The sequence below is a fragment of the Neoarius graeffei genome, chromosome 1, assembly GCF_027579695.1.
Source record: "Neoarius graeffei isolate fNeoGra1 chromosome 1, fNeoGra1.pri, whole genome shotgun sequence".
Classification (NCBI taxonomy): domain Eukaryota; kingdom Metazoa; phylum Chordata; class Actinopteri; order Siluriformes; family Ariidae; genus Neoarius; species Neoarius graeffei.
In genome coordinates, this window is record NC_083569.1 from 27,048,162 (window position 1) to 27,070,471 (window position 22,310).

Consider the following 22,310-nt stretch of genomic DNA (forward strand, 5'->3'; position numbering starts at 1 on the left):
GAATCATCAATCAGTCAATAACATTGGCGACACTGTCATGTGATGCTGTGGGGCGGAGCTTCATGAACCTTTATGATCTTAATATATCAGAGCACAGAAAGAATATTCTCATTCAGCTGAGACCATTCGTCATGTTCACTGTTATATTCATGTGTCTGTGGCTCTCACTCGGTGAGTTAACATTTTTCTGTGACTTCAGAAATATTAGAACCTTCTTGCTGTGGTTCGACAGTGCGAACCACTCCATCCCCCTGCTGCACAACTTAATACATTTTAAAAGTCTGGGCTTTGGAGAGATGATGGATCTCTTTTGGTGGAACACAACGGAGCAGAATATTGTGACCCCCCAAGGCGATGTCTCTCTTCAAAAGGATCCAGCTGTTGGGGGCGGAGTCTAGCTGTGTTTACCTTCCTGGAGTTTAATATTTGGAAGTGGTTTATTTAAAGCTGTTCACTGCAGTAAATTATCGCTTCTCGGCCTTTTGGCTAAGATCAAGTGTAGTATCTGTTCTTATCAGTTTAATATCTGATATGTTCTCTAAATGGGAATGTTATATTAAACAGTTTTTTAGAACAGGGAGCTGGAATAAGGGCTTGCTCTTTCTGCTCCATGTATCAGCCTGGTATTGCAGTATCTCCAGAAATGGTGCCCTTGTTTAAAAACAAAAAAAAGATGAGCTACTTTTTTTTTTCTCCCTAGTAAATCAATTTAATTTTATGTTTTCTAAATAATAATAAATAGGTGTTTAAAAATATAGAGCTAGAATTGTGGTTTGTTTCTTTTATTCTATGTGTCTGTATGACACAGTAGCTCTAGAAATAGTTACTTTGTTTAAAAGGGAAAGATATATATATATATTTTTTTTTTTTTTGCTTGATCTGGTCTGACTCCTCATTTCCTGGTTTTCTCCCTGCTTAATAAGCAACTGGACTGTGAGTCTGCAGTAATTCTTTCTTTTACTTTTTCATGAGAGAGATCACACAACACCACCTATCTTCTTTTTCTTTTTATTTACTTATTGGCTTATTTATTTCTCTGCCTGTTTGCAATGGCTAAGAAAGCTGTAAAGGTGCAAGAGATTGGCCCAGGCCACCTGACCCTATACCAGCTTTGTGGACCTCCAATAGTGTTTTCACCAACATCACCAAAACACAAAAGTTCTGGATGTGTGCCATGTTGGTGGTTTTGATTTCCATAAACAGTGCTTGCATTTCATCCAGAAAAAAAAAAATCACATTTTTTGTAATGGTATTGGTTAAAGAAACTTGCAATAAGAAGACAGAAGCTGCTAGAAAGCATGTAGAAGGCCTAGAGCCCAGTGTAAGAGCCTACTATCTGGGAAAACTGCAGTTAATCAACAGCCTGGAAAAATATGAAATGGGAGAGAAACTGAGTGAAGACAATGTATTGCTGCCCGCTGTAATATACCCAGACATCATCAGCTATTTAATTTATTTGCCAAGTCCATATACTGCTGAGGATCTGAAGTGTTTCAAGGGACTAGAAGCCTATAACCAGATGTGCTGTGGCTGGGTCAGGGAATGAAAAGCACGGAAATTTGGTGACAAATGTCTGGTGAAAGCAAAGGTGTGTACTGTGTGCATTACATGTACAGTGATATACTATAGGTCATGCGTGCACATCCCCTGTGGGCCGACCTCAGCAGATGGCTGATTGTGATTTTTAACTTTAGCTTACTCTCAAGAGAACATACAGAAGCACCATCACGGCTACACAGTAGAAATATGGTGTCATGCTTAATTTTAAGACATTGATTAAAACTTAAAAAAAAAAACCTCAGACCTGATACAAAGTGAACTGAACACACTATGTTGTGCAGATTTTTGTCGGTCAGATCCTGGTTTAGTTTGGAAAGCCAGACATGATGACATGCCTCTGACAATTTTCTGGTTTCCTCTCCCTGATTTTTGATTATTTTAGGTAATCGGTAGAAGTGCAGATGTTTCTCAAGATCTGAGCGATTGTGGCAACCCAAAACTGTGCAGTAATTCACCATTATTTGGTTTGTTTATTGAAAAATTCACAAAGCTTGCTTTGCTGTTCATGTGTCCAATGCCTCTAATATGGCTGACTTTCAGTTTGATGACATCATGTGAAAATACTCTATACAGTGCCACTAGCCTGATCCAGTGTTAAGTGTAGCTCAGGTTTCTCTTCATTGACACATAAATCTTTCGCCTTTTACTAAAGATTTCTGTGGAGAGGAATGTTAATGAGATCAACTTATTTTTACAGGCTTTGCTCTGGGGGAGCTGAAAATTTTTGGTGGTCAAAGATGAGAAATATCAAGCTTTTGGTATAGCTCCAAAACTTTTCTCCATTTCCTGGTTTTCTCCATGCTCAACAAGCAGCTGGACCATTAGTCTGCAGTTATTCTTTCCCTGCACGCCTAAAATTATGTCTCTTTTCAAAAGAATTCGGCTGTAATTTTTTTAATAAGGTCACCATTTCTAGAGCTACTGCAATGCCATGTTGATGTATAGAGCAGAAAGAGTAAGCCCCTATTCTAACTCTCTGCTCTAAAAAAATGATAAATTTAATTGATCATCATCATTCAGAAAACACATCGAACATGAAAGTGACATAGGATTTTTTTTTTCAAGAAGGGCACTATTCCTGGAGGTACTGCAATACCAGGTTGATGCATGGAGCAGAAAGAGCAAGCCCCTAATCCAGCTCCATGTTCTCAAAACCTGTTTAATATAACGTTCTTAGTTAAAGAACATATCAGATATTAAACTGATAAGAACAGATACTACACTTGATCTTAGCCAAAAGGCAGAGAAGCAATAACTGGCTGCAGTTAACAGCTTTAAATATACCACTTCCAAATATTAAACTCCAGAAAAGTAAACACAGCTGAATCATTCTGAAGAGAAATATTGTCTCAGGGGTGCACCAAATGGTTGGAGAAGATTCTTTGTAAGAAGCTTGATATTTCTAATACTTGACCACCAAAAATGTACAACTCAGCCAGAACAGAACCTACAAAAAAAAAAAAAAAAAAAAACACAGTTGAACTTATTAATATACCTTTCTGCAGCAATCTTTAGTAAACCACAAAAGCTTTATATGTTAATGAAGAGAAACCTGAGCTATTAACACTGGATCAGGTTAGTGAAACTGTATTGGAGGTCCAGAAAGCTGGTATAGGGTAATTTGGCCTTGGCCAATCTCTTACACCTTTACAGCTTTATTATCCATTGCAAACAGGCAGGGAAATGTCTGACCAACGAGCATTTCTGATAGATAGATAGATAGATAGATAGATAGGTAACATTTTTGGTGGTCAAATGTTAGAAATATTGAGCTTTTTGCATGGACCCCCCCACACACGCCCCCAAGACGATGTCTCTTTTCAAAAGGATTCAGCTGTCAGTAAGTAAGTAAGTAGGGAGTGGGGATTGTTGAATTTTGAAAAGGAACAGCTGAGTGTTGTGTGATCTGTCTAATGAAAAAGTAGGGGAAAGAATTACTGCAGACTAACAGTCCAGCTGCTTGTTGAGCATGGAGAAAACCAGGAAATAGGGAAAAGTTAGGTCGGGCAAAGAAAGAAATATTTTTTTCTTTATTATTTTAACAAGGTCACCAATAAAGAAATAATATCTTGACAAATAATATCTGGAAATAATATTTTGTCATCAAAAATGGCAAAAGCAACAACAGAGGTTTGGTCAGACCTCAGGTTATTTGACACATGGAGAGTCACTAATCCATGAGAGAAAGATTTCACATTTTTCCTCACATCCCCATCATTCTTTTTCTAGAATTGATTATATTTTCATCTCTAGATCGGCCCTTGACAGAACCGGAGCCTGCTCCATTAACACATGCATTCTCTCAGACCACTCATCAATCTCTATAGAACGCCTGCCTCTTTACGATGACCCTTTATCTAGACATTGGCGTTTAAATCCATCTCTTCTTAGCAATCCTGCATTTTTGACATATTTAGGAAATCAATGGGAACTTTTTATTTCTACAAATGATTCACCTGAGGTTTCAGCCTCTACCGTATGGGAAACAGACAAGGCCTTCCTCAAAGGGTCTATCATTTTTTACACAACTGCGAAGAGGAAGAATATATTAGCAAAACAGTTGGAGCTTGAACAAGACATTGCTATCTTGGAAAGAGATTTTAAAGTGTCTTTCTCCAGTTCTGTGTTGAAGAAATTAGAAGCAGCCAGATCTGCTTTAGATCAACTGCTAACTCAAAAGCAGAATGTTCAAATGTTCAAATGGGTTTTATTCAAAGAACATTTGGCAGCCCAAGAGCTGAATTACATGTTCTGTACATTGGATAAAAGGTACATTAACAAATCAAACATATTTAGAGTTAAAATCACAAACAAATATATATACAAAATAAAACATCATGATTAGCCATTCCAATTACAATGTGCTATTCAGAAGTTGAACAAGGTAAGGAAGTGGACTTTTAGAGTATCGTACAGTGCGAACTGGCAACTGATCAAGTTTTTTGTTCTGTCTAGTTTCCCTACCACTTATCTCTCCCCGCAGTCGTGGAAACCAATGTTTGTACTGTTCAGACTTGTACAGTTTCTGGGCAAACTTCAGACACAGCGTAACATGTCGGTCCTCAAGTTTTTGGAGTCGTCGAGCTTCACAAGCTGTAGAGTAACTGTGAAAGTTATTGCCAAGGATGATCTTAGTTGCACGCACTTGGATGTTCTCTATCTTCATCCGTTGGCTGTTCGTTAAGCCTGGATGCCACAGGGGTGTTGCATACTCCAGGACCGGTCGTACAAAACATGTGTAGACTGTAAGCAGGTTCTGTATGGGTAACTGAAACTGCTTCAGCTTACATAGGAGGTACAACCTCTGTTTCCCTTTATTATGGGCCTTTTCCACTACCCTTTTTCAGCTCACTTCAGCCCAACACGGCTCGCGTTTCGACTACCTCAGAGCAGCACGACTGAGCTCACTTCAGCCTTACTCAGCACCCAAAACTCGCACGGTTTTGGAGTGAGGCTGAAGTGAGCCCAACCGAGCCGAGTGGGGCAAGGGGCATGAGGAGACACTCCCCTGTGCACTGATTGGTGAGGAGGAGTGTCCTCACATGCCCACACATGCCCCGCGAGCACGCTGGGATCTTTAACCACCATCTGTAAACACCGTAAACCCGGAAGAAGAAGAATTACGACAAAGAAGAAGAAGAAGATCAGAAAACTAGAAGATGGAAGACTAACCCAAGTGAGGAAAGGCCAGCCAGTGGTCCATCGTGGAGACACAGACGTTTCTCTGTGTTGTGGCTGAGGAGCACATTCAGAAAAATCTCGACGGTGCTACGCGTAATGAGAAGGTGTTCCAGGAGATATCCCGGCTGATGTCGGAACACGGTTATCCCCGCACCGTGGTTCAGTGCTGGGATAAACTGAAGAAACTGAAGAGTGAATATAGGCAAGTCAAGGACCACAACGGACAAAGTGGGGCTAGCCGCAAGCGGTGGAAATGGTATGATCAGATGGACGCTATCTACAGCCACCGTCCGGCGAACCAGAGGGACATGGGTCTTGACACCGCAATGTCTTTGTTGGAGGCGATAGATAATGGTAAGTCACGTTTCAGTTATTTTGAGTTACCAATAGCTGCTAGACTTGGTGTGGTTTTAAACACATTAACAACGAATGCATAGGATACTACATACCAAGCGGTATTGCAGTGTTGCCATGTGAGAACTACGTGTGTGTCTTTTGCTCTGCCATTTTGAGTTAGCAATAGCTGTTACATGTTGGTGCGGTTTTTAACACAACAACGAATGCATAGGATACTACATACCAAGCGGTATTGCAGTGTTGCCATGTGAGAACTACGTGTGTGTCTTTTGCTCTGCCTTATTTTCATACACCTTTTTTTCTCCTCCCAAAGACTTGGTTGAGGAGGAGTCCGCCTCAGAACTGGCGTCTACCTCAGAACTGGCGCCTACCTCGGAACAGTCCGAAAACGTTCCTCCCTCGCCGTCCACAGACTTCACGCCTGCAGGAGTTTCGACACCGGCGTCGGAACCGCAAGTGCTGGCTGTGAGCGCTCCACGTCCTCACGCTGGTATGTGCAAACTAAACATACATCTTGTCTTGCTGTCACAACGAATTGCCTGAATAATTTTACGTGTACAATTCCATTGACTTGTATTCTGGGTTGCAACACAACGCATTTCAACAGTAGCCACTTCACAAGTGATCACAATACTTCTGGGTACTCAAATCAAACCCAGTCACACCACCAGAAACACTCTGCCACTCCTGTAGAAAATCAGGCATGACATGAAGACATAGAGCATTGTAATCTCTAACAAAAGTGAGCTGGCCAGCCTACATTATGTTTGGTATGGTCTCACTGGTTGCAGAGGAATCACTGCATGAAAAATGTCTACTGCCCCCCATTTATATGTTTCTCTTTGAATATCTCCATTGTTTAGGAAAGAGGAAAAGGAGCTTATTCCAGGAACAGGGCACTGTCCTGCGTGAGCTGCAGGCGTCCGCAGAGGCCCAGCGCGAACGCCATGAGGCGCAGCATGTGGCCCAGCGCAAACAGCGTGAGGCACGGCGTGAGGCCCAGCAAGAACAGCGTGAGGCCCGGCGTGAGGCCCATCGGGAACGCCTCTTTGAGCTGATGTTGGAAGACTCCCATGCTGCGAGGGAGTTAGAATTCGCCGCACGAAGCCACCAGGCAGCTCAGTCTGAAGCCTTTGGGCAAGCACTACTCTGGGTGCTGGACCGGATGGCGCAGGCGATGGCTGACAGGAACCGGACATCGCAGCTGTAGTGGCACTACAAACCCCTGACTCTGGGTTCCCTGATCCCTGACTACTGCCTTTGCACAATGCATAGTCCACTGACTATTGCACAACGCACTTGTATATAGTTCATACCCATGTATATAGTTTGCACTATTCACCATCGTCGTTGTGTTTCGTTGTTATTGTATGTTTGTGTCATTTGAATCACTTAAATTTTGCACCTTATTTTTAATTGCACGTGTTATGGTCACTGGTGAGAGTTTTAATAAACAGTTGTGTTTTACAGAAAAAAAAACAAAATGCCTTGTGTCATAAATGTATTGACATGGTTCATAATGTGGCAATGAACCCAGCTAACCTGACAACAGGTTTCTGAATCTTGCAGTGAACCATCCATTACTTAATGGGGGGACCCCAGGTGACCTGACCGCTTGACCTTATCAATCTCACAATGAACCTGCCTAATACCCCTGTAATGTGTCATTTACAACCCCAAAACATTCAACCCATACTTAAGTTGGAGAATTATGCAAAGACAACAACTTATTTCTTGTTCTAGACATGATTTTAGCAGCTCAATTGGTAGGTTTCTTCATCATGTTTTCGCTTGACCTCAAGGTGACCTGACTTCAGGGTTACCAATCTCACTATGAACCAGCCTAATGTCCCTGTAATGTGTCATTTGCATCATCTTCAGTAGACAAAAAGGGGTGGTGTGGCTCACACTTGACCTCAGGTGACCTGACTCCAGGGTTATAACATCTGCATTGCTGAGGTTATTTATTTTTTATTTAGCTTTTATTTATTTATATTTTGTTTATCCTGTCTGTTTTATTAATTTTATAGGCCTAGTTATTCTGTTTAATTTATTTTTGTCTACATCCATGTATTTTCTTCATCTGTTATCCTGATTTTTGTGGATTTGTTAGATTAACTCACAATGAACCAGCCTAATGTCCCTGTAATGTGTCATTTGCATCATTTTCAGTAGACAAAGGGGGGCCCTCACACTTCACCTGACTCCAGGTAACCTGACCACAGGGTTATGAGGCCCCTTATGAACGACCCCTGTAATGAGCCCAGGGGACAAAATATGAAGTGTTTGTGTAGAATATGTTTTAAGATCATTGTATGTATGTTTGAATTGAGATAGTATGTGATAATGTGCATGTTACACATGCATTTCATAAGCGCCGGAAAATGGCAGCTTTGACTGCCAACATAAATATACATGATTAAAGACCATCACAGAGGCACCGAGTCAATCAGAATTGAAGATGTGGAGGCATTAGTTATTACATAAAAATATTGAATGACCAAGATTGCATGTACGTACAAGTAATTGAGACCTACATCTGTAATGAAACTCATAGTATGGGTTTATGAGATCATGGGATGCTCATTGTCTGTAAACATACTCTGACACTCCAACAGTTACAGCTGGTGAAAACTTGACCATGAAAACAATGCTTCATATGTGCACTTGATATTTGCCTCTTCGTGTATCGTGAATGCTGCACTATGAGACAAACCAAATATGTTGCGATGTCACTAAAAGCTGAAATCAAAACGCAGATGGATCTATTGCATTGGTGTTTTATTCAAAGATTGAAGGCACATTACAAATAACAGGGTCTGTTTCCATGCGCAAGTAGTGGGTGGACAACATCACTGAGGAGAGGGCAGGAAAACTGCAACACAGGTATCAACAGCAATAACAAAAATTTTACTATATACATACAGGAAGTGTTACTTCACATTCACATTTAACTGTTTGACAACAAGTAATGCATCAACCCCTCCCGAACATCTCTGCCCTCCCCTTCAACCTCTTGTGGTCCTGCAACACCTGGCAGTGGCAATGCTACTGCTGCAGGGTCCCACTCTGTATCGTATCTTTCACCATGACTTTCACATAGGTTGTGAAGAGCACAGCAAGTCACCACCATAGACCTCACCAGTGAGAGATCACACTGAAGGAGTGCGGCGTGTTCCAATAACCGCCTGAAATGCACACAACACAACACATTTTAGTACTTCACGCTGATTTACAATGTTGTTGCGCTATAGAGGGATATTACTGACGTCACCCAAAACCGGAAGTAAACAGACCCTGCGCCATATTGGAAGACCAACAAACTTGTGATTGGGGGAAATAATGGCAGCGGTATATGAACCCACGAGAATAAAGTGGAGTAGCAAACGACTTAAACAAACAAATCTGAGCTGTTTTATTTATGATTTATTGGCCCAACAGTAGATTTGAAAGAAACCTGTGTGAGACTTGGCAAAAAACTGTGGATATAATGGATAAGTCTGTGCATGATCTGTGGACATGGCAGATTATTTCAAAACCCTGAAGCCTGCTGAAAGGAAGCGATATGGTTTTGTCCCTTGGCTGCGTTTATTGCAGCCAGCCACTGACACATTTAGTGTGTCTAATGATTAGGGTGTTTTCGTTAGAATTTCATGCACTTGGTTCATCAAACAACCTACAATGGTAAACTTTTGTGCTGTGTTTGGGTTCTAACAAAGGTGATGGGAAAGGTGAAAAGAAGTCTTTCTACAGAATACCAGCTGTGATTGAGACACAAGGGGAGCAAACCAAGGAGCTTTCTGCCAGGAGACAGAGAGAGGATTTAGCTTCTTTATGCAGAGCGGATCTGAATACTTCAAATCTACAACAGTACAGAATATGTTCAGACCATTTTGTTACTGGTAAGTCACTAGGGTAGAGTATTGTAGAACATTTTTTTAAATGTTTACTGAATAAAAACATCCTTAATTTTATCACATTTATGTTATATATTTCATTTCTTTCTTTTGTTTTAATTTTCCTCCCTTCATCCCTCTTTGGATTTTAAATATAGTTTTTCCCCATGTCCAAATAATTCAAAGATACATAAATAAAAACTTCACTCTCGCTCGTAGTTTGTTTTATATTGTATCTATGTACTTGAGGTCTTCCAATATGGCGCCCTAACAAAATCTTGCGGTACGGTGACGTCACGCGATAGCCCTCTATAGACCCCTTTCACATGACGTCACCGCGCCGCGAGATTTTGTTAGGCGCCATATTGGAAGACCAAGTACATGCACTCACAATATAAAACAAAGTGCGAGCGAGAGTAAAGTGACACGATGGCTGATAATTCTGGTTATGTGAGTACATTACCAGCTGCAGAAAGGGCACGGTATGTGGAGAAACTGGCTGTGATTGATGGGTTTGACCCATATGATAAGACTTGCGGCAAGGGAGAATGGAAACATAAGGAGGACCTGACACCAATTCGCTACCCAGACATTGTAAACTATTTGTTGTTTACACCCAGTGCCTACACTCAGTGTTCGAACTATGCCGATATTTTCGGGGGGTCCCTTTTTTTCCCTTGGGGCGCTTGCGCTTGTCTCGGAGCACGGATCTCCAAACACATGAGAAGCCTATCTTACGCACATATCACGCGGACTCCACACCTCCACACACGCATCGCGTCTGAAGTCATAACTCATCAGGGGAAATCGTGTCCGCATTGGCATGTTCAAAAAACAACCTCGCGTCAACAATGATACCACACGCAAGAAAAAAAACCAGTCAGGCTACTCAACAACCAACCTGGCAGCAGCGAGCAAGCCCCAAACCATCCTAAATTATTATTATTATTAAATTGTAGAAGTCTGGGAGGCTTGCTCCTCATACAGTTATCAACTTGGGGCCAATTTAGCATGTTTTAAATCTGAATTTCTTGCGTTTGCTTACCTCAAAGTGTCCGCAGATCATGCACAGACTTATCCATTATATCCACAGTTTTTTGCCAAGTCTCACACAGGTTTCTTTCAAGTCTACTGTTGGGCCAATAAATCATAAATAAAACAGCTCAGATTTGTTTGTTTAAGTCGTTTGCCACTCCACTTTATTCTCGTGGGTTCACATACCGCTGCCGTTATTTCCCCTAATCACGAGTTTGTTGGTCTTCCAATATGGCGCAGGGTCTGTTTACTTCCGGTTTCGGGTGACGTCAGTGAAAGGGGTCTATACGAGACAGAGCGGAAAGCTAGAAATGTAACTGTTAGCTTACCATTACACGTCGTCTCTTGCTAGCGAGCTCGAACTCCGTGTCAGAAACTGTTCCATCGTCTGTGTCTGTATCGTCTGTGTCCTCGTCGTCTTCATTGAGAAGGAATTGAAGAAGTTCCCTCTCTTTCTGAAGCCTTATGCGCCTCGCCTCATCTATTGAGGTATTTCACTCACGTGACCAAGTCATGTGACGCTGCCATTTTGGACGGCTCGGCTCGAATCAGTTTGAATGCGAGGAAGGCGACAAACGAAAAACACAAAAGAAAAAGGAGCGAGATGCAGAAAACACCTTCACTATCCAGCGACGTAGGGCATTTACAGGGTGAGCAGAGGGAGAGGTATTTGCAAAAATTGAGGTTAGCAGGCTTAGAGAACGACGTTTACCTGCTTCCACCAGGATTGTTCACTGACGCACGGAAGTACACGAAGCCCTCGTCTTTACCTGACTTCGGCCCACATGATCTGTATACCTATGTCATTAAAAACCCATCGCCATACACAGGTATTGATCTGAAAGCGTATACGAGTTTGGATGCCTACAAATATTTTGTGTCAGGCTGGGTAACATGCCTACATCAGCGGGTCGTCCCTGGAGCCGGTGGTCGCCATCTGATTACAGCTAAGGTTTGTTCACATTTTCATTTACTTTCGGTCCTCAGGATAAACAAAATGTTATTAAATGTCATTGAAATAACTTCTTAGTCTGTTGAGACATGGCCCGTTATAAATTTGCTGTTACCAGGCAATGACCAAGAACTGTATTATTAGGGTCGGTGTAGTTGTAGCAGTGTATTAGCAACTAGCTGTTAGCACTAGCTAATGTCAACAACATAGTAGCTGGTATGTTACTGTAGCAATGTTTACGTTCAGTCATTTGGATGACTGTTAAAACCTTTCAGTCTCAAGTTTTTCCTTTACTGGATTTACTAGTTTACTGAGCCATCGCGCGCTCTCCGGCCGAGCCGGGAGCCATCGCGCGCTCTCCGGCCGAGCCGGGAGCCATCGCGCGCTCTCCGGCCGAGCCCGGAGCCATCGCGCGCTCTCCGGCCGAGCCCGGAGCCATCGCGCGCTCTCCGGCCGAGCCCGGAGCCATCGCGCGCTCTCCGGCCGAGCCGGGAGCCATCGCGCGCTCTCCGGCCGAGCCGGGAGCCATCGCGCGCTCTCCGGCCGAGCCCGGAGCCATCGCGCGCTCTCCGGCCGAGCCCGGAGCCATCGCGCGCTCTCCGGCCGAGCCCGGAGCCATCGCGCGCTCTCCGGCCGAGCCGGGAGCCATCGCGCGCTAGCTCAGTAAACTAGTAAATCCAGTAAAGGAAAAACTTGAGACTGAAAGGTTTTAACAGTCATCCAAATGACTGAACGTAAACATTGCTACAGTAACATACCAGCTACTATGTTGTTGACATTAGCTAGCTTGCCGTCCAAAATGGTGGACACCGGGGCGTCACGTGACCCTGTGACGTCAGGTGAAATACCTCAATACGCTCTTGCCAGTATCTGTTGGTGTTGTCGGTGACAACAAGCCACAGCACCAAGACCAGCAACACTAACGACTCCATGTCCTCCATGTTTATTGTTTACTATCCGGGTTGTGAGACTACCGCTTAAAAGGCCACTGATGTCACTGTTTGCGCCGCCTAACGACATCACCTGACGTCCACCCACTTTCGCTAACTCCACCCAATGTGTCCACCCACTTCCAGCCAGCACGGTTCAGCGCGGTTGTAGTCGAAATGCAACTCCAACAGCCCCGCTCAGCTCGACTCAGCACCGCACGGCTCAGCCCGACTCAGCCGCGTTGGTAGTGGAAAAGCACCATTTGTTTACATGTTTGAAATAAACTATCATCATCATCACTGCAACCGCACTTGCTAATTGACACGGTAGCCAAATGTGCTTGCTGTTTTCGCGACCACGCCCCCAGAGTGAATATTCATGAGCGAATACCATATGAGAGTATAGAACAAAAGGACCAAATTCCTATTTTTATTCTCTACTCTAAAAAACCCATTCACCAGCTTCATTTAAAAAGAAAAAAAATTTCTAGAACAAAAAAATACTACAACATCAGGTTGGTATATGAAGCCGAAAGAGCGAACTCCTATCACAGCTCGTTGCTCTAAAAAAAATTTGCTTGATATAACACTGTCACTTAGAGAACAAATCAATGTTAAATTGATTAGAATAGATACTACACTTGATCCTGATCAAAATGCGGAAAAATGATAATTTACTGTAACTAATGGCTTTAAATATACCACTTCCACATATTAAACTCCAGAAAGGTAAACACAGCTAGACTCCGCCCCCAACAGCTGGATCCTTTTGAAGAGAGACATCGCTTTGTGGGGAGTGTGGGAGATGCTTTAATGCAAAAAGATCAATAGTTTTAACATTTGTTGACTAAAAACGTTCAGCTCTGCCAAAGCAAAGCCTGCAAAAATATACTGAGCTCATTAACATTTCTCTCCACGGAAATCTTCAGTAAAAGGCGAAAGATTTATGCGTTAATGAAGAGAAACCTGAGCTGCACTGAACACTGGATCAGGTTAGTGACACTGGATTGGAGGTGCAGAAAGCTGGTAGAGGGTAAGGTGGCCTGGGCCAATCTCTTACACCTTTACAGCTTTATTAGCCATTGCACACAGGCAGAGAAATGTCTGACCAACGAACTTTTTTGAATGAAAGAAAGAAAGAAAGATAAGTAAGCGGGGTGGGGGGTGTTGAATTTTGAAAAGGAACAGTTGAGTGCTGTGTGATCTGTCCAATATCACGGATGTAGGCCTATAAATTAAATATGAAAACAACAGCTGGAGTTTGATTATTGACAGGAACGCTGTTGACCCCAGCAGTAAGTGCTTTCCATACCACATTTTTTATTGATAAATGACGGCTATTGTGTCGTCCTCGTTAGTATAGTGGACAGTATCTCCACCTGTCACGCGGAAGCCCGGGGTTCGATTCCCCGACGGGGAGACTTTAAACATTTATTAACTTGTGCAGCAGGGGGGTGGGGTGGTTCGCACTGTCGCCTCACAGCAAGAAGGTTCTGGGTTTGAGCCCAGCGGCTGGTGGGGGCCTTTCTGTGTGGAGTTTGCGTGTTCTCCCTGTGGCAGCTCTGGTTAACCCCACGATTCAAAGACATGGGGTGGTGTTGGGCTGAAATGCCCTTGAGCATATGTATATAAAGTGTGTGTGTATGAATAACCACATATTATGTCAATTAAATCTTATTAATAGTAACAGATCTAGATAAATCCAGTGACTATAGACCATACTTTAATATGCCTAAAGTCAATGTTAATGTCAATATTATGAATTGCCAATGGTAGACCCTCTGATGGTGTTCTTCTAATAATATTCTATTTCTAAGTCTAGTAAAAGTCAGACAAAAAAAAAGTTTTCTGTGTTTTTAGCTTTTAGGTAAATATCAGAAAATTGAGTTAACTAATTTAATGGACGCCCACTAACCTATCTTTGTGCATGGAGTGTTAGCAAACCTCCCTCGTGATAGTGAGAACTGGCAGCCTGGATTTTTCCATTGGCTCGCGCGCTTGACCCCCAATCCAATGTTGCTTTGGTTGGCCAAAGTTATGAGGTTGCTGTGGGGTACTAAGACTAGACTAAATAACAAAATTAAACAATTCAGACATCCCTAGTCTCCCGGACGATCTGGGAGTCTCCCCAGGAGCATGTAGACAGAGACAGGAAAGGCAGGAGAAACTTGATCTAAGTCTTATTTGGAAAGTTGTAAATTAAATTGTAATGACTGGCTATTGCTGATATGTGGTTTGATGTTGTGACATGTAAGTAAGGTGGGGTTTACATTAGACCGTATCAGCAGATCATCAGATTAACGTTTTTAAAACAATTAGTGTGCACACAGCAACGCCAATACACGATTCACGTGCACACAGCAACACCAATATACGGATACGCTCGGCTCCGCAGGCATCCTGCGCTCCAAATCACTCCACCCTGAACAGCGAGTGCCCTCTGGAGGGTGCGCACTCCGGCCCTGCGCAGCTCACAGAGCGCGCGAGTATAGCGCACGAGCAGTGATTCGGGACTGAGCCGCTGTGTGTGTGATCTCAGTGCATGTCGGGCATGCGCGTCACTTACCACTTGCAAGTGGAAGGATGGCAAGCCTAAAGACAATCATAACTACACAATGGGCAGTATTTGCATCAGTATTTGCAGTATTTTCATACTTTTATACTCTTTAATGAAAGGTGATACAAGGCGGAAGTCCGCGCCGTTTTTCAGCAGTCGCGTCACATGACCAACGCCAGCGAATCAGGAAGGTGGATGTCACAGTGACGTTGTCCAATGACGACGCCAGCTAGAGCTCAGCACAGCGTATCCACGTATTCTCAATGTTTACACAGCACCGGAGCTGACACGATCTGGATTGAATACGTGGACCCTGGCGGATTCCCGTTTCCCGGCGTTTCCAGGCGTTTTAATGTAAACGGACAGTGCATCCGCGAAGAAAACGAGACAGATACGGTCTAATGTAAACTTGGCCTAAGTGTAGCAAACAATTGATTTGATTGATGTAGATTTATGGTGTGAGATGTAAAGAACTATTGCTAATATGTGAATTGGTGGTGTATATTGTGAATAGGTTTTACAAATTACAGTGTAGATTGATGGTGAAACATAGGCTTAATAAGTTACCAATATGTGCATTGATGTGAGATATAAATAACTAGGCCATAAGCTGATAAAATATGTATTAAACTGATGGTGCGATAAATAAAAATGTTTTGAGAGATATTGACCACTGTGAGCAAGAAGGTCCTGGGTTTGAGCCCCGGGGCCGGCGAGGGCCTTTCTGTGCGGAGATTGCATGTTCTCCCCGTGTCCGCGTGGGTTTCCTCCGGGTGCTCCGGTTTCCCCCACAGTCCAAAGACATGCAGGTTAGGTTAACTGGTGACTCTAAATTGACCGTAGGTGTGAATGTGAGTGTGAATGGTTGTCTGTGTCTATGTGTCAGCCCTGTGATGACCTGGCGACTTGTCCAGGGTGTACCCTGCCTTTCGCCCGTAGTCAGCTGGGATAGGCTCCAGCTTGCCTGCGACCCTGTAGAAGGATAAAGCGGCTAGAGATAATGTGTGTGATGTGTGATGTGACCACTGTGAGTGAAGAAGAGCTCCCCCTCCTTACAAAAGCCAATTTAACCACTGTCCGAACCAATGGATTTTTGACCAAAATGCTCTGAACGGATCAAACTTTGGTGCGCAAACCAGAACGGAACCCGTTCCCTGTTGGTGGAAAAGGGCGACGTGTCGGTCCGTGCAAAGTCTTGTCGGGTCCATATCTTGTCTGACTAATAGAGGGAGCGCACATGAAATCACCACCAGTGTCTTGTGCTGAATTGGAAGAGGAGGGGCCAAAAATTATGCAAAACCCTGTTCAGACGCTTTGCCCACCCTCATGGAGCAGCCTAAACCCTTGCAGGGTTACATCTCAGCCAGACAAGAAAACTCATACTTACCTGGCAGGGGCAACACCATGATCAAGAAGGTGGTTTGCCCAAAGTGAGGCCCAGTCATTACACTCAGGCTGTGCTGACCTTTGTGAATTCCTCAAATACAGGAATCTCAACTGCATAATTTCTGATAGTGGGGGACTGCGTTCGCGCTCTCCCCTTTTGCCTAATTCTGTGGGAGTCAAAGATAGAGCTGTTTGTTTTTCTGAAGTTTTTATTTTCTTTGTATTCAGATATTTAATATCAAGAGCTACTCGCTGCTTTAAATCTTTGAGGAGCTGGAACGGTTATGCTCTTAAGGGTAACATGTGGAAAAAATTTCTCTGGTTCTGTGTATTGCTGCGTTCTGAGCAGTAGGAAACAGGTTTTGTTCAGGCTTCTTTTATCCTTAGCACCCAGCTAGGGTTTCCATGAGTTTTGAGCAGAAAATGGTTGTTGAGGATGCACCGTGGACGGAGAGAATTTCACCGGGGTCATGCAGACCTTTGCGAATTCCTCAAATGCGGGAATATCGACTGCATAATTTCTGAAAGTGGGGGAATGCGTTCCTGCTCTCTCCTCTTTCCCATAACCCTGACAGAGTCAAAAATAGAGCTGGTGGCTTTTCTATCTATCTATCTATCTATCTATCTATCTATCTCCTTCCTTCCTTCCTTCTTTCCCCTCCCGTGATGTTGTGCGCTGGAGTGCAAGTTGCACGATGTGTTTGAAGTCTTATGAAGACAAGTGGGCTCAGGGACCAAAGTGCAGCATGTGGAGAAAATGTAGCTGGCTCCGCATGTTGCTGTTATTTTCACTCTGCTCGCACGGCTTTCCGACCACCAGGGAACGTGTTCTTGAACGGGTTTAGGTCAGGCTTCTGGGAACCTTGGCACGAGCAAGGGTCTCGATCAGGGGCATCACTAGGAATTAAGCTTTACTGGGGCACTGCACCCCCCCCCCGCACAATGCACCTTAACGTTCCTGGACAACCTATGCAAAGTGGATAATTCTTATGCTCTCGTGGATTAAGTTATGCAAGGAATAGGCCAACTAGACGGAAAACACATCCCAGTCCCCAAAAAAATTATTGTTGGCATTTGGGCTTTTAATGCATGCTGATGCTAAATGTGTCACCTCAACTCTCACGATTCACGAACTTAGCTGGTTAGTTATGACTGACTAGCACATAGCCTACAACCTTAATCTTCCCTCTCTCACCCTCCTCCTCATCTGTCACTGTTTCCCTGCCCCTGTCTCTGCTTCGTGAGAAGAATTGTCTGATATCCATCTGGAAAAGTAATTTAATATCGTTTAATTCGATGTAGTTTAATGGGTTTGTTAGAATATGGTTTGCTTAGTTTTGTTGCAAAAACTTTGTGCTACCTTAACTCATCCAGAGCCCGTTCTCTGACTCATCCAAAGAGTAGACTCATCTCTCCAGTAGGCTAAATGGACTCATGGCACGCCGCACGCACGCTATGTTTACAGTGAGAATCTCCCAGACCAATCAGAAAATTAGTTAGAAAGAAGAGGCGATAGAAGTTTGAAACACACTCTGTCCTACAACTTACAGTAGATAAATGATCTGCCAAAGAAACTAGTTTGTTACAAAAATCTTTCAACATTTTCTTACTGGGGCACAGCTGATTTTTACTGGGGCACGTGCCCCAGTAAAAAAGGCCTAGTGATGCCCTTGGTCTCCATGAGTTTTCAACAGAAATTTGTCATCAAGAATGCGTCATCGACAGGAGGCATTGCACAGTGCACAGCAGAAGTAAACAGTAGTCCAGAGATGGTGGATCGCATTGCTTGCCCGCAAGCTTTGTTCTGTTATTTCTTCCCCGGTGGTCAGAAAGCCGTGCGAGCAGAACGAAAACACCAGCAACATGCGGAGCCAGCTACATTTTCTCCACACACTGCGCTTTGGTGCCTGAGCCTCCTTGTCTTCATAAGACTTGCAGACATAGCAGATATTTGCTTTCTTCCAAAATACGAGCACAGACCAACTAGTAATCATAAGAAGATGTAGAAACTTATCCTAAACTAAAAACACGCCCTCTGATGTCGTCACGGTTCGCACCAGGAAAAAAACAAAAAACAAAACTTCTATCCAGAAGGGGACCGACTTTTCAGGTTCCGAACCCAGAGATTAAATTGGGCGGAGCCCTCCGGAGCTCAGCTCCGCCTCCTCGCCTCGGCAGTACAGCCAGCAGGAGCTGAGCTCCCTCTGCTTCAGTGTTTATTATAATATAATACTTTTATTCATTTTCATCTATTCTAAAAACACCATCAATATGAGAGTTCATCAATAATGATTTAGACAACAAAAAATAAGCTAAAGTGAATTACACCCATCAATAAAAAAAAAACATTTTCATTGGAATTATCATTGAATGCGCATGCGCTGTGAGAATGCGTGACATCACACAGCATCATCATACGTTTAATGTTAACGTTAATGGACTTCAGCTCGAGAAACTGGCGACACTGTTTTCTATCAGTCCGTCATACTTTATATTTTATGAGGATTTGTGTCGTATGAAGTTGTAACTATCTGCTAAACACGATGCCTTAGCAAAGTAGACAGAGGTAAGTCTTGGTTCTTTTATTTATTTTGTCTTTAGTTGAGAAACTTTCTCAGGCAAAATATACTAGTGCAGCAGATGACATAAGTAGCGTTAGCTAACACTGACAGACAGGATGCTAGTTGAAAAATTCATGCATCCATTTGCTGAAGTTCCGATCTTTTTGTCTGTAGTTCTGTCATATTTTATCTTCATTTACTAAGTTGTAGCTGTTTTCTGTGTTTTTAGCTTTTAGGTAAATATCAGAAAATTGATTTAGCTAATTTAATGGATGCCTTCAATGGTCGACCTGAACTGCTGGCGACATGGATTTCTCTTGGCTGCATCGTTCTGAAAGTGCTTGTTTCATGAAAGGTACATCAGAAAATACCGTACCTGGTTTTCTGTGTGTGCTGTGCTCACTTACACTGTAAAGTTGGCGAATAAAGAAAAAACTGGTTCAAAAAATGCTTTTTTGCATCTGAATCCTGTTCCAAAAATCACTAAAAGCTTGCCCGCCATTATTAGATCACAGCGATTTGCAGCTTGGCGGCGCTGCACGCTTGATGTTATTTGCACCAGTACCTTCTTTTGTTTCCACACGGACTCTATAATATTCTCCTCAGTGGCATGAATTCTTGATACCGATTCTTTTGAAAGAGACACGAAAGCGCTTCAAATTCGTCCTCAATCTTTGTTTTTTTGTTTGAGGATGATTTGGAGCCAATAGCTGAGCAAGCAGACTCAAAAGAGAACCCATCCTCATCTGAGTCACACCAGATAGTGAGATTATAAAGAAGTTCCCTTCTATAACTTTGTGCCACATTATCAAAATTTGCAACAGACCCCTTGCACTGGTGTCACACTTACATTAGCAACCGTTACTGCCATTATCCTGGGGGACAAGCGAACTTTGTTTACATACTGAAGGCAAGCAATATTGAAGATGTCAGATGTCTGCAGTTTGAAGAAAGCTACCACTAGAAAAGCTTTACTACCAGATTGCTTGGATAATCTAAGTCAGAGAGAAGCAAAGGATAGATACAGATAGAAGTTAGCTTATTTATGGTTATGATGTGTGCAAAATTGCTCGAAATTATTGGAGTGACGATGTCCATTTTTGGCCTAGGTTTACCTACATGGATGTTGGAATGTACCTTCTCACTGCATTTTTTCTGTTTTAATAATTTAAAAAAAAAACTTATCGTTTACAGAAAGAGAAGGGCAGGGAGGATTGAGAATCCATCAGCTGTGGTTTGTTTACACCCGATATGAAAACTGGTAGCGTCCTAGCCAACAAAAGTAAGATTCAGAGACAGTTTCACAAACTCTTTATAGGCTCCAGTGAGAATTGAACTCACAACCCCTGGTTTACTAGACTAGTGCTCTCACCACTGAACTATGGAGCCTTAACTCTTTTGCAGCTCCTGAAGATTGGGGCAACAGCAGAACCTTGAAGACCCTGCACTGAGCCCCAAAACAGCCCCCAGAAACTGCTGTAAAGTCACTCACAAATTTAGTTCCTAGCTGCAGTTAGCTTCTGTATACTATTTGTCTCGCAAAAATTGGACACGCATTTTAAATAATGCAGTGTGTCAATCGTAGAGTGGGCTGTGGGCTGTGGATTCTGGCTACTTTCTCATCTGAGCTAACAAAAACACTGGACAGGCCAAGACCTCAAGAGACAAACCATAAGCACCATGAGTGACCTCACCACACTGTCCTGCACATATGCTGGATCAGTTTGGCGTGTCCACTGGTATTGACAAAAGCCTGGATCAAGACCAGATTTTCTGATGCTGATTGATGAAGTTACTGAAAGTGTCACCAAGGCTCAACCGCCTCGTTCACAATTTTCCATAAAACTTGATAAAACGAGTAAGAAAGTGGATCTGCTCATCTCCCCTGCTGCAGTGACAGACTCTGCACTGTACTACTGCGCTCTGGGGCCCATAGTGACAGGAAACCCAACTACACTGTACAAAAAGCACTACACATGACTGGAGCAGAGTCGTGCTTTTCTCATAAGATGGAGCTATTTATATGTTCACATGCACATTCTAACTGCCTGTATGTCAATTCGCTTTCGGATGATCAATCATCATTTTTGTCCTGATTATAAACTGTTAATGTTTAATTTGGACTTAGACCTAAATACTAATCCACACCACTAACTTCTTAAAAATACTAATGATTCGTTAAAACTTTACTTGTGTTTTTTTATTATTATTTACTTCATTAACAATAATTATGTGCAAAATATATTCATGGCCACCAAAGCCTGTAAAATTATTCTCAAAGTTGTAGCACAATAATGATCCACTGAAAGCCTCGCAGTGTTTCTCACACACAGGTGAAACTTGCATGCTCCAGATATACTGATGATGCCCCAAGGATAATTTTTTCTGATTTAAAAAAAAAAAAAACATTTTATTTATTAATTGATTCTGCAGAAATGTCTTCATTCTTTTTTGTTGGTGGATATAAGAAAAAGAGAGCTGAGAGAGAGAGGAGGGGCAGAGCAACAGCAACACTAACTGAGAGAAGAAACTGGTAAAGATTCTCCTTTCCTCTTCATGTTTGGATGTTAATTATCCATTAATTTGTTAATTCTGTGCACTTTGTGGCTATGGTACAAGAGAACAAAGACTACAGTTATGTTGCTAAAAACAATAACATAGACTTATCAATGATCTGGGGTGGGTTTCCTGATAACGTTGCACTTTAGAGCTAAAGAGCAAATTTCAAGACGTTCTTAAGCAACGAACGTTGTCTCTGTATGTGGTTTTCCTGAACTCACTCGTAAGAAGGAATCTTAAGCGCAACTTTGTCCAGAGCGTCTTTGCAATGCGCATCCTCGCAATAGGCATTAGTAACTGCTAAAGGTATTTGTACTGTAGTTGCTAAAGGCATTATCATAGTTACTAAATCCAGTCGATGAGGTCAGATGGTATTTGTTTTTAATAAAAAAAAACAATGAAATATAAAGTGTCAAAATATGTTTATATATTGTATTGTTGTTAAGCATTACATATATAATGTGGGAATGAATAATTGAAACTTTTTACATTTTTGGACAATAATTTGTTTTTTAATTCCAAGCATTTTTTTAATTAAATGAGCAAACATTCACATAAAATTATGAACAAATAACAAGTTAAATAGTTCAGTAAAATGTTTTTCCTGTGCCTGCTCATTTCATTGTTACCCAGTCAAGAGCTTAATGTCCCTTATACACTGGCATGCAGCTGAGTGGTGTTTGGCATATGAAGGAGGTACAGTATCGATCCCATCACCTCCCCAGACCGCAGTGCCGCTTCCCAGATTGCAGGCAGCCAGATTACAGCTGGCCGAGAGCATCAGTGCACCTGGAAGCTGATCAGCATTGAGAAGGAGCGGCTCCAGTTACTCCGAGA

General features: G+C 42.6%; 1 protein-coding gene and 8 non-coding genes across 9 annotated transcripts; 5 read left to right on the forward strand and 4 right to left on the reverse strand.

The window, feature by feature from the left end:
* The first annotated feature begins 466 nt into the window (after window positions 1-466).
* On the forward strand, window positions 467-657 carry LOC132897086 (U2 spliceosomal RNA). Its single transcript, XR_009656237.1, has one exon. It is a non-coding gene; the product is annotated as a U2 spliceosomal RNA (small nuclear RNA).
* Window positions 658-2,161: 1,504 nt separating this feature from the next.
* Window positions 2,162-2,276, forward strand: LOC132895995 (U5 spliceosomal RNA). The gene has a single exon (XR_009655895.1). It is a non-coding gene; the product is annotated as a U5 spliceosomal RNA (small nuclear RNA).
* Window positions 2,277-2,622: 346 nt separating this feature from the next.
* LOC132897079 (U2 spliceosomal RNA) lies at window positions 2,623-2,813 on the reverse strand. Its single transcript, XR_009656234.1, has one exon. It is a non-coding gene; the product is annotated as a U2 spliceosomal RNA (small nuclear RNA).
* A 2,653-nt stretch (window positions 2,814-5,466) lies between these two features.
* Window positions 5,467-6,892, forward strand: LOC132887068 (uncharacterized). Its single transcript, XM_060922420.1, has 3 exons — window positions 5,467-5,595; window positions 5,912-6,088; window positions 6,462-6,892. The coding sequence occupies exons 1-3, from the start codon at window positions 5,508-5,510 to the stop codon at window positions 6,806-6,808; spliced, it is 612 nt and encodes a 203-aa protein (XP_060778403.1). The 5' UTR covers window positions 5,467-5,507; the 3' UTR covers window positions 6,809-6,892.
* Window positions 6,893-12,887: 5,995 nt separating this feature from the next.
* LOC132898699 (U2 spliceosomal RNA) lies at window positions 12,888-13,081 on the reverse strand. Its single transcript, XR_009656574.1, has one exon. It is a non-coding gene; the product is annotated as a U2 spliceosomal RNA (small nuclear RNA).
* Window positions 13,082-13,269: 188 nt separating this feature from the next.
* On the reverse strand, window positions 13,270-13,384 carry LOC132899177 (U5 spliceosomal RNA). The gene has a single exon (XR_009656656.1). It is a non-coding gene; the product is annotated as a U5 spliceosomal RNA (small nuclear RNA).
* Window positions 13,385-13,758: 374 nt separating this feature from the next.
* On the forward strand, window positions 13,759-13,830 carry trnad-guc (transfer RNA aspartic acid (anticodon GUC)). The gene has a single exon. It is a non-coding gene; the product is annotated as a tRNA-Asp (tRNA).
* Window positions 13,831-16,346: 2,516 nt separating this feature from the next.
* Window positions 16,347-16,510, forward strand: LOC132899107 (U1 spliceosomal RNA). The gene has a single exon (XR_009656629.1). It is a non-coding gene; the product is annotated as a U1 spliceosomal RNA (small nuclear RNA).
* Window positions 16,511-20,230: 3,720 nt separating this feature from the next.
* trnat-agu (transfer RNA threonine (anticodon AGU)) lies at window positions 20,231-20,303 on the reverse strand. The gene has a single exon. It is a non-coding gene; the product is annotated as a tRNA-Thr (tRNA).
* Window positions 20,304-22,310: the final 2,007 nt, after the last annotated feature.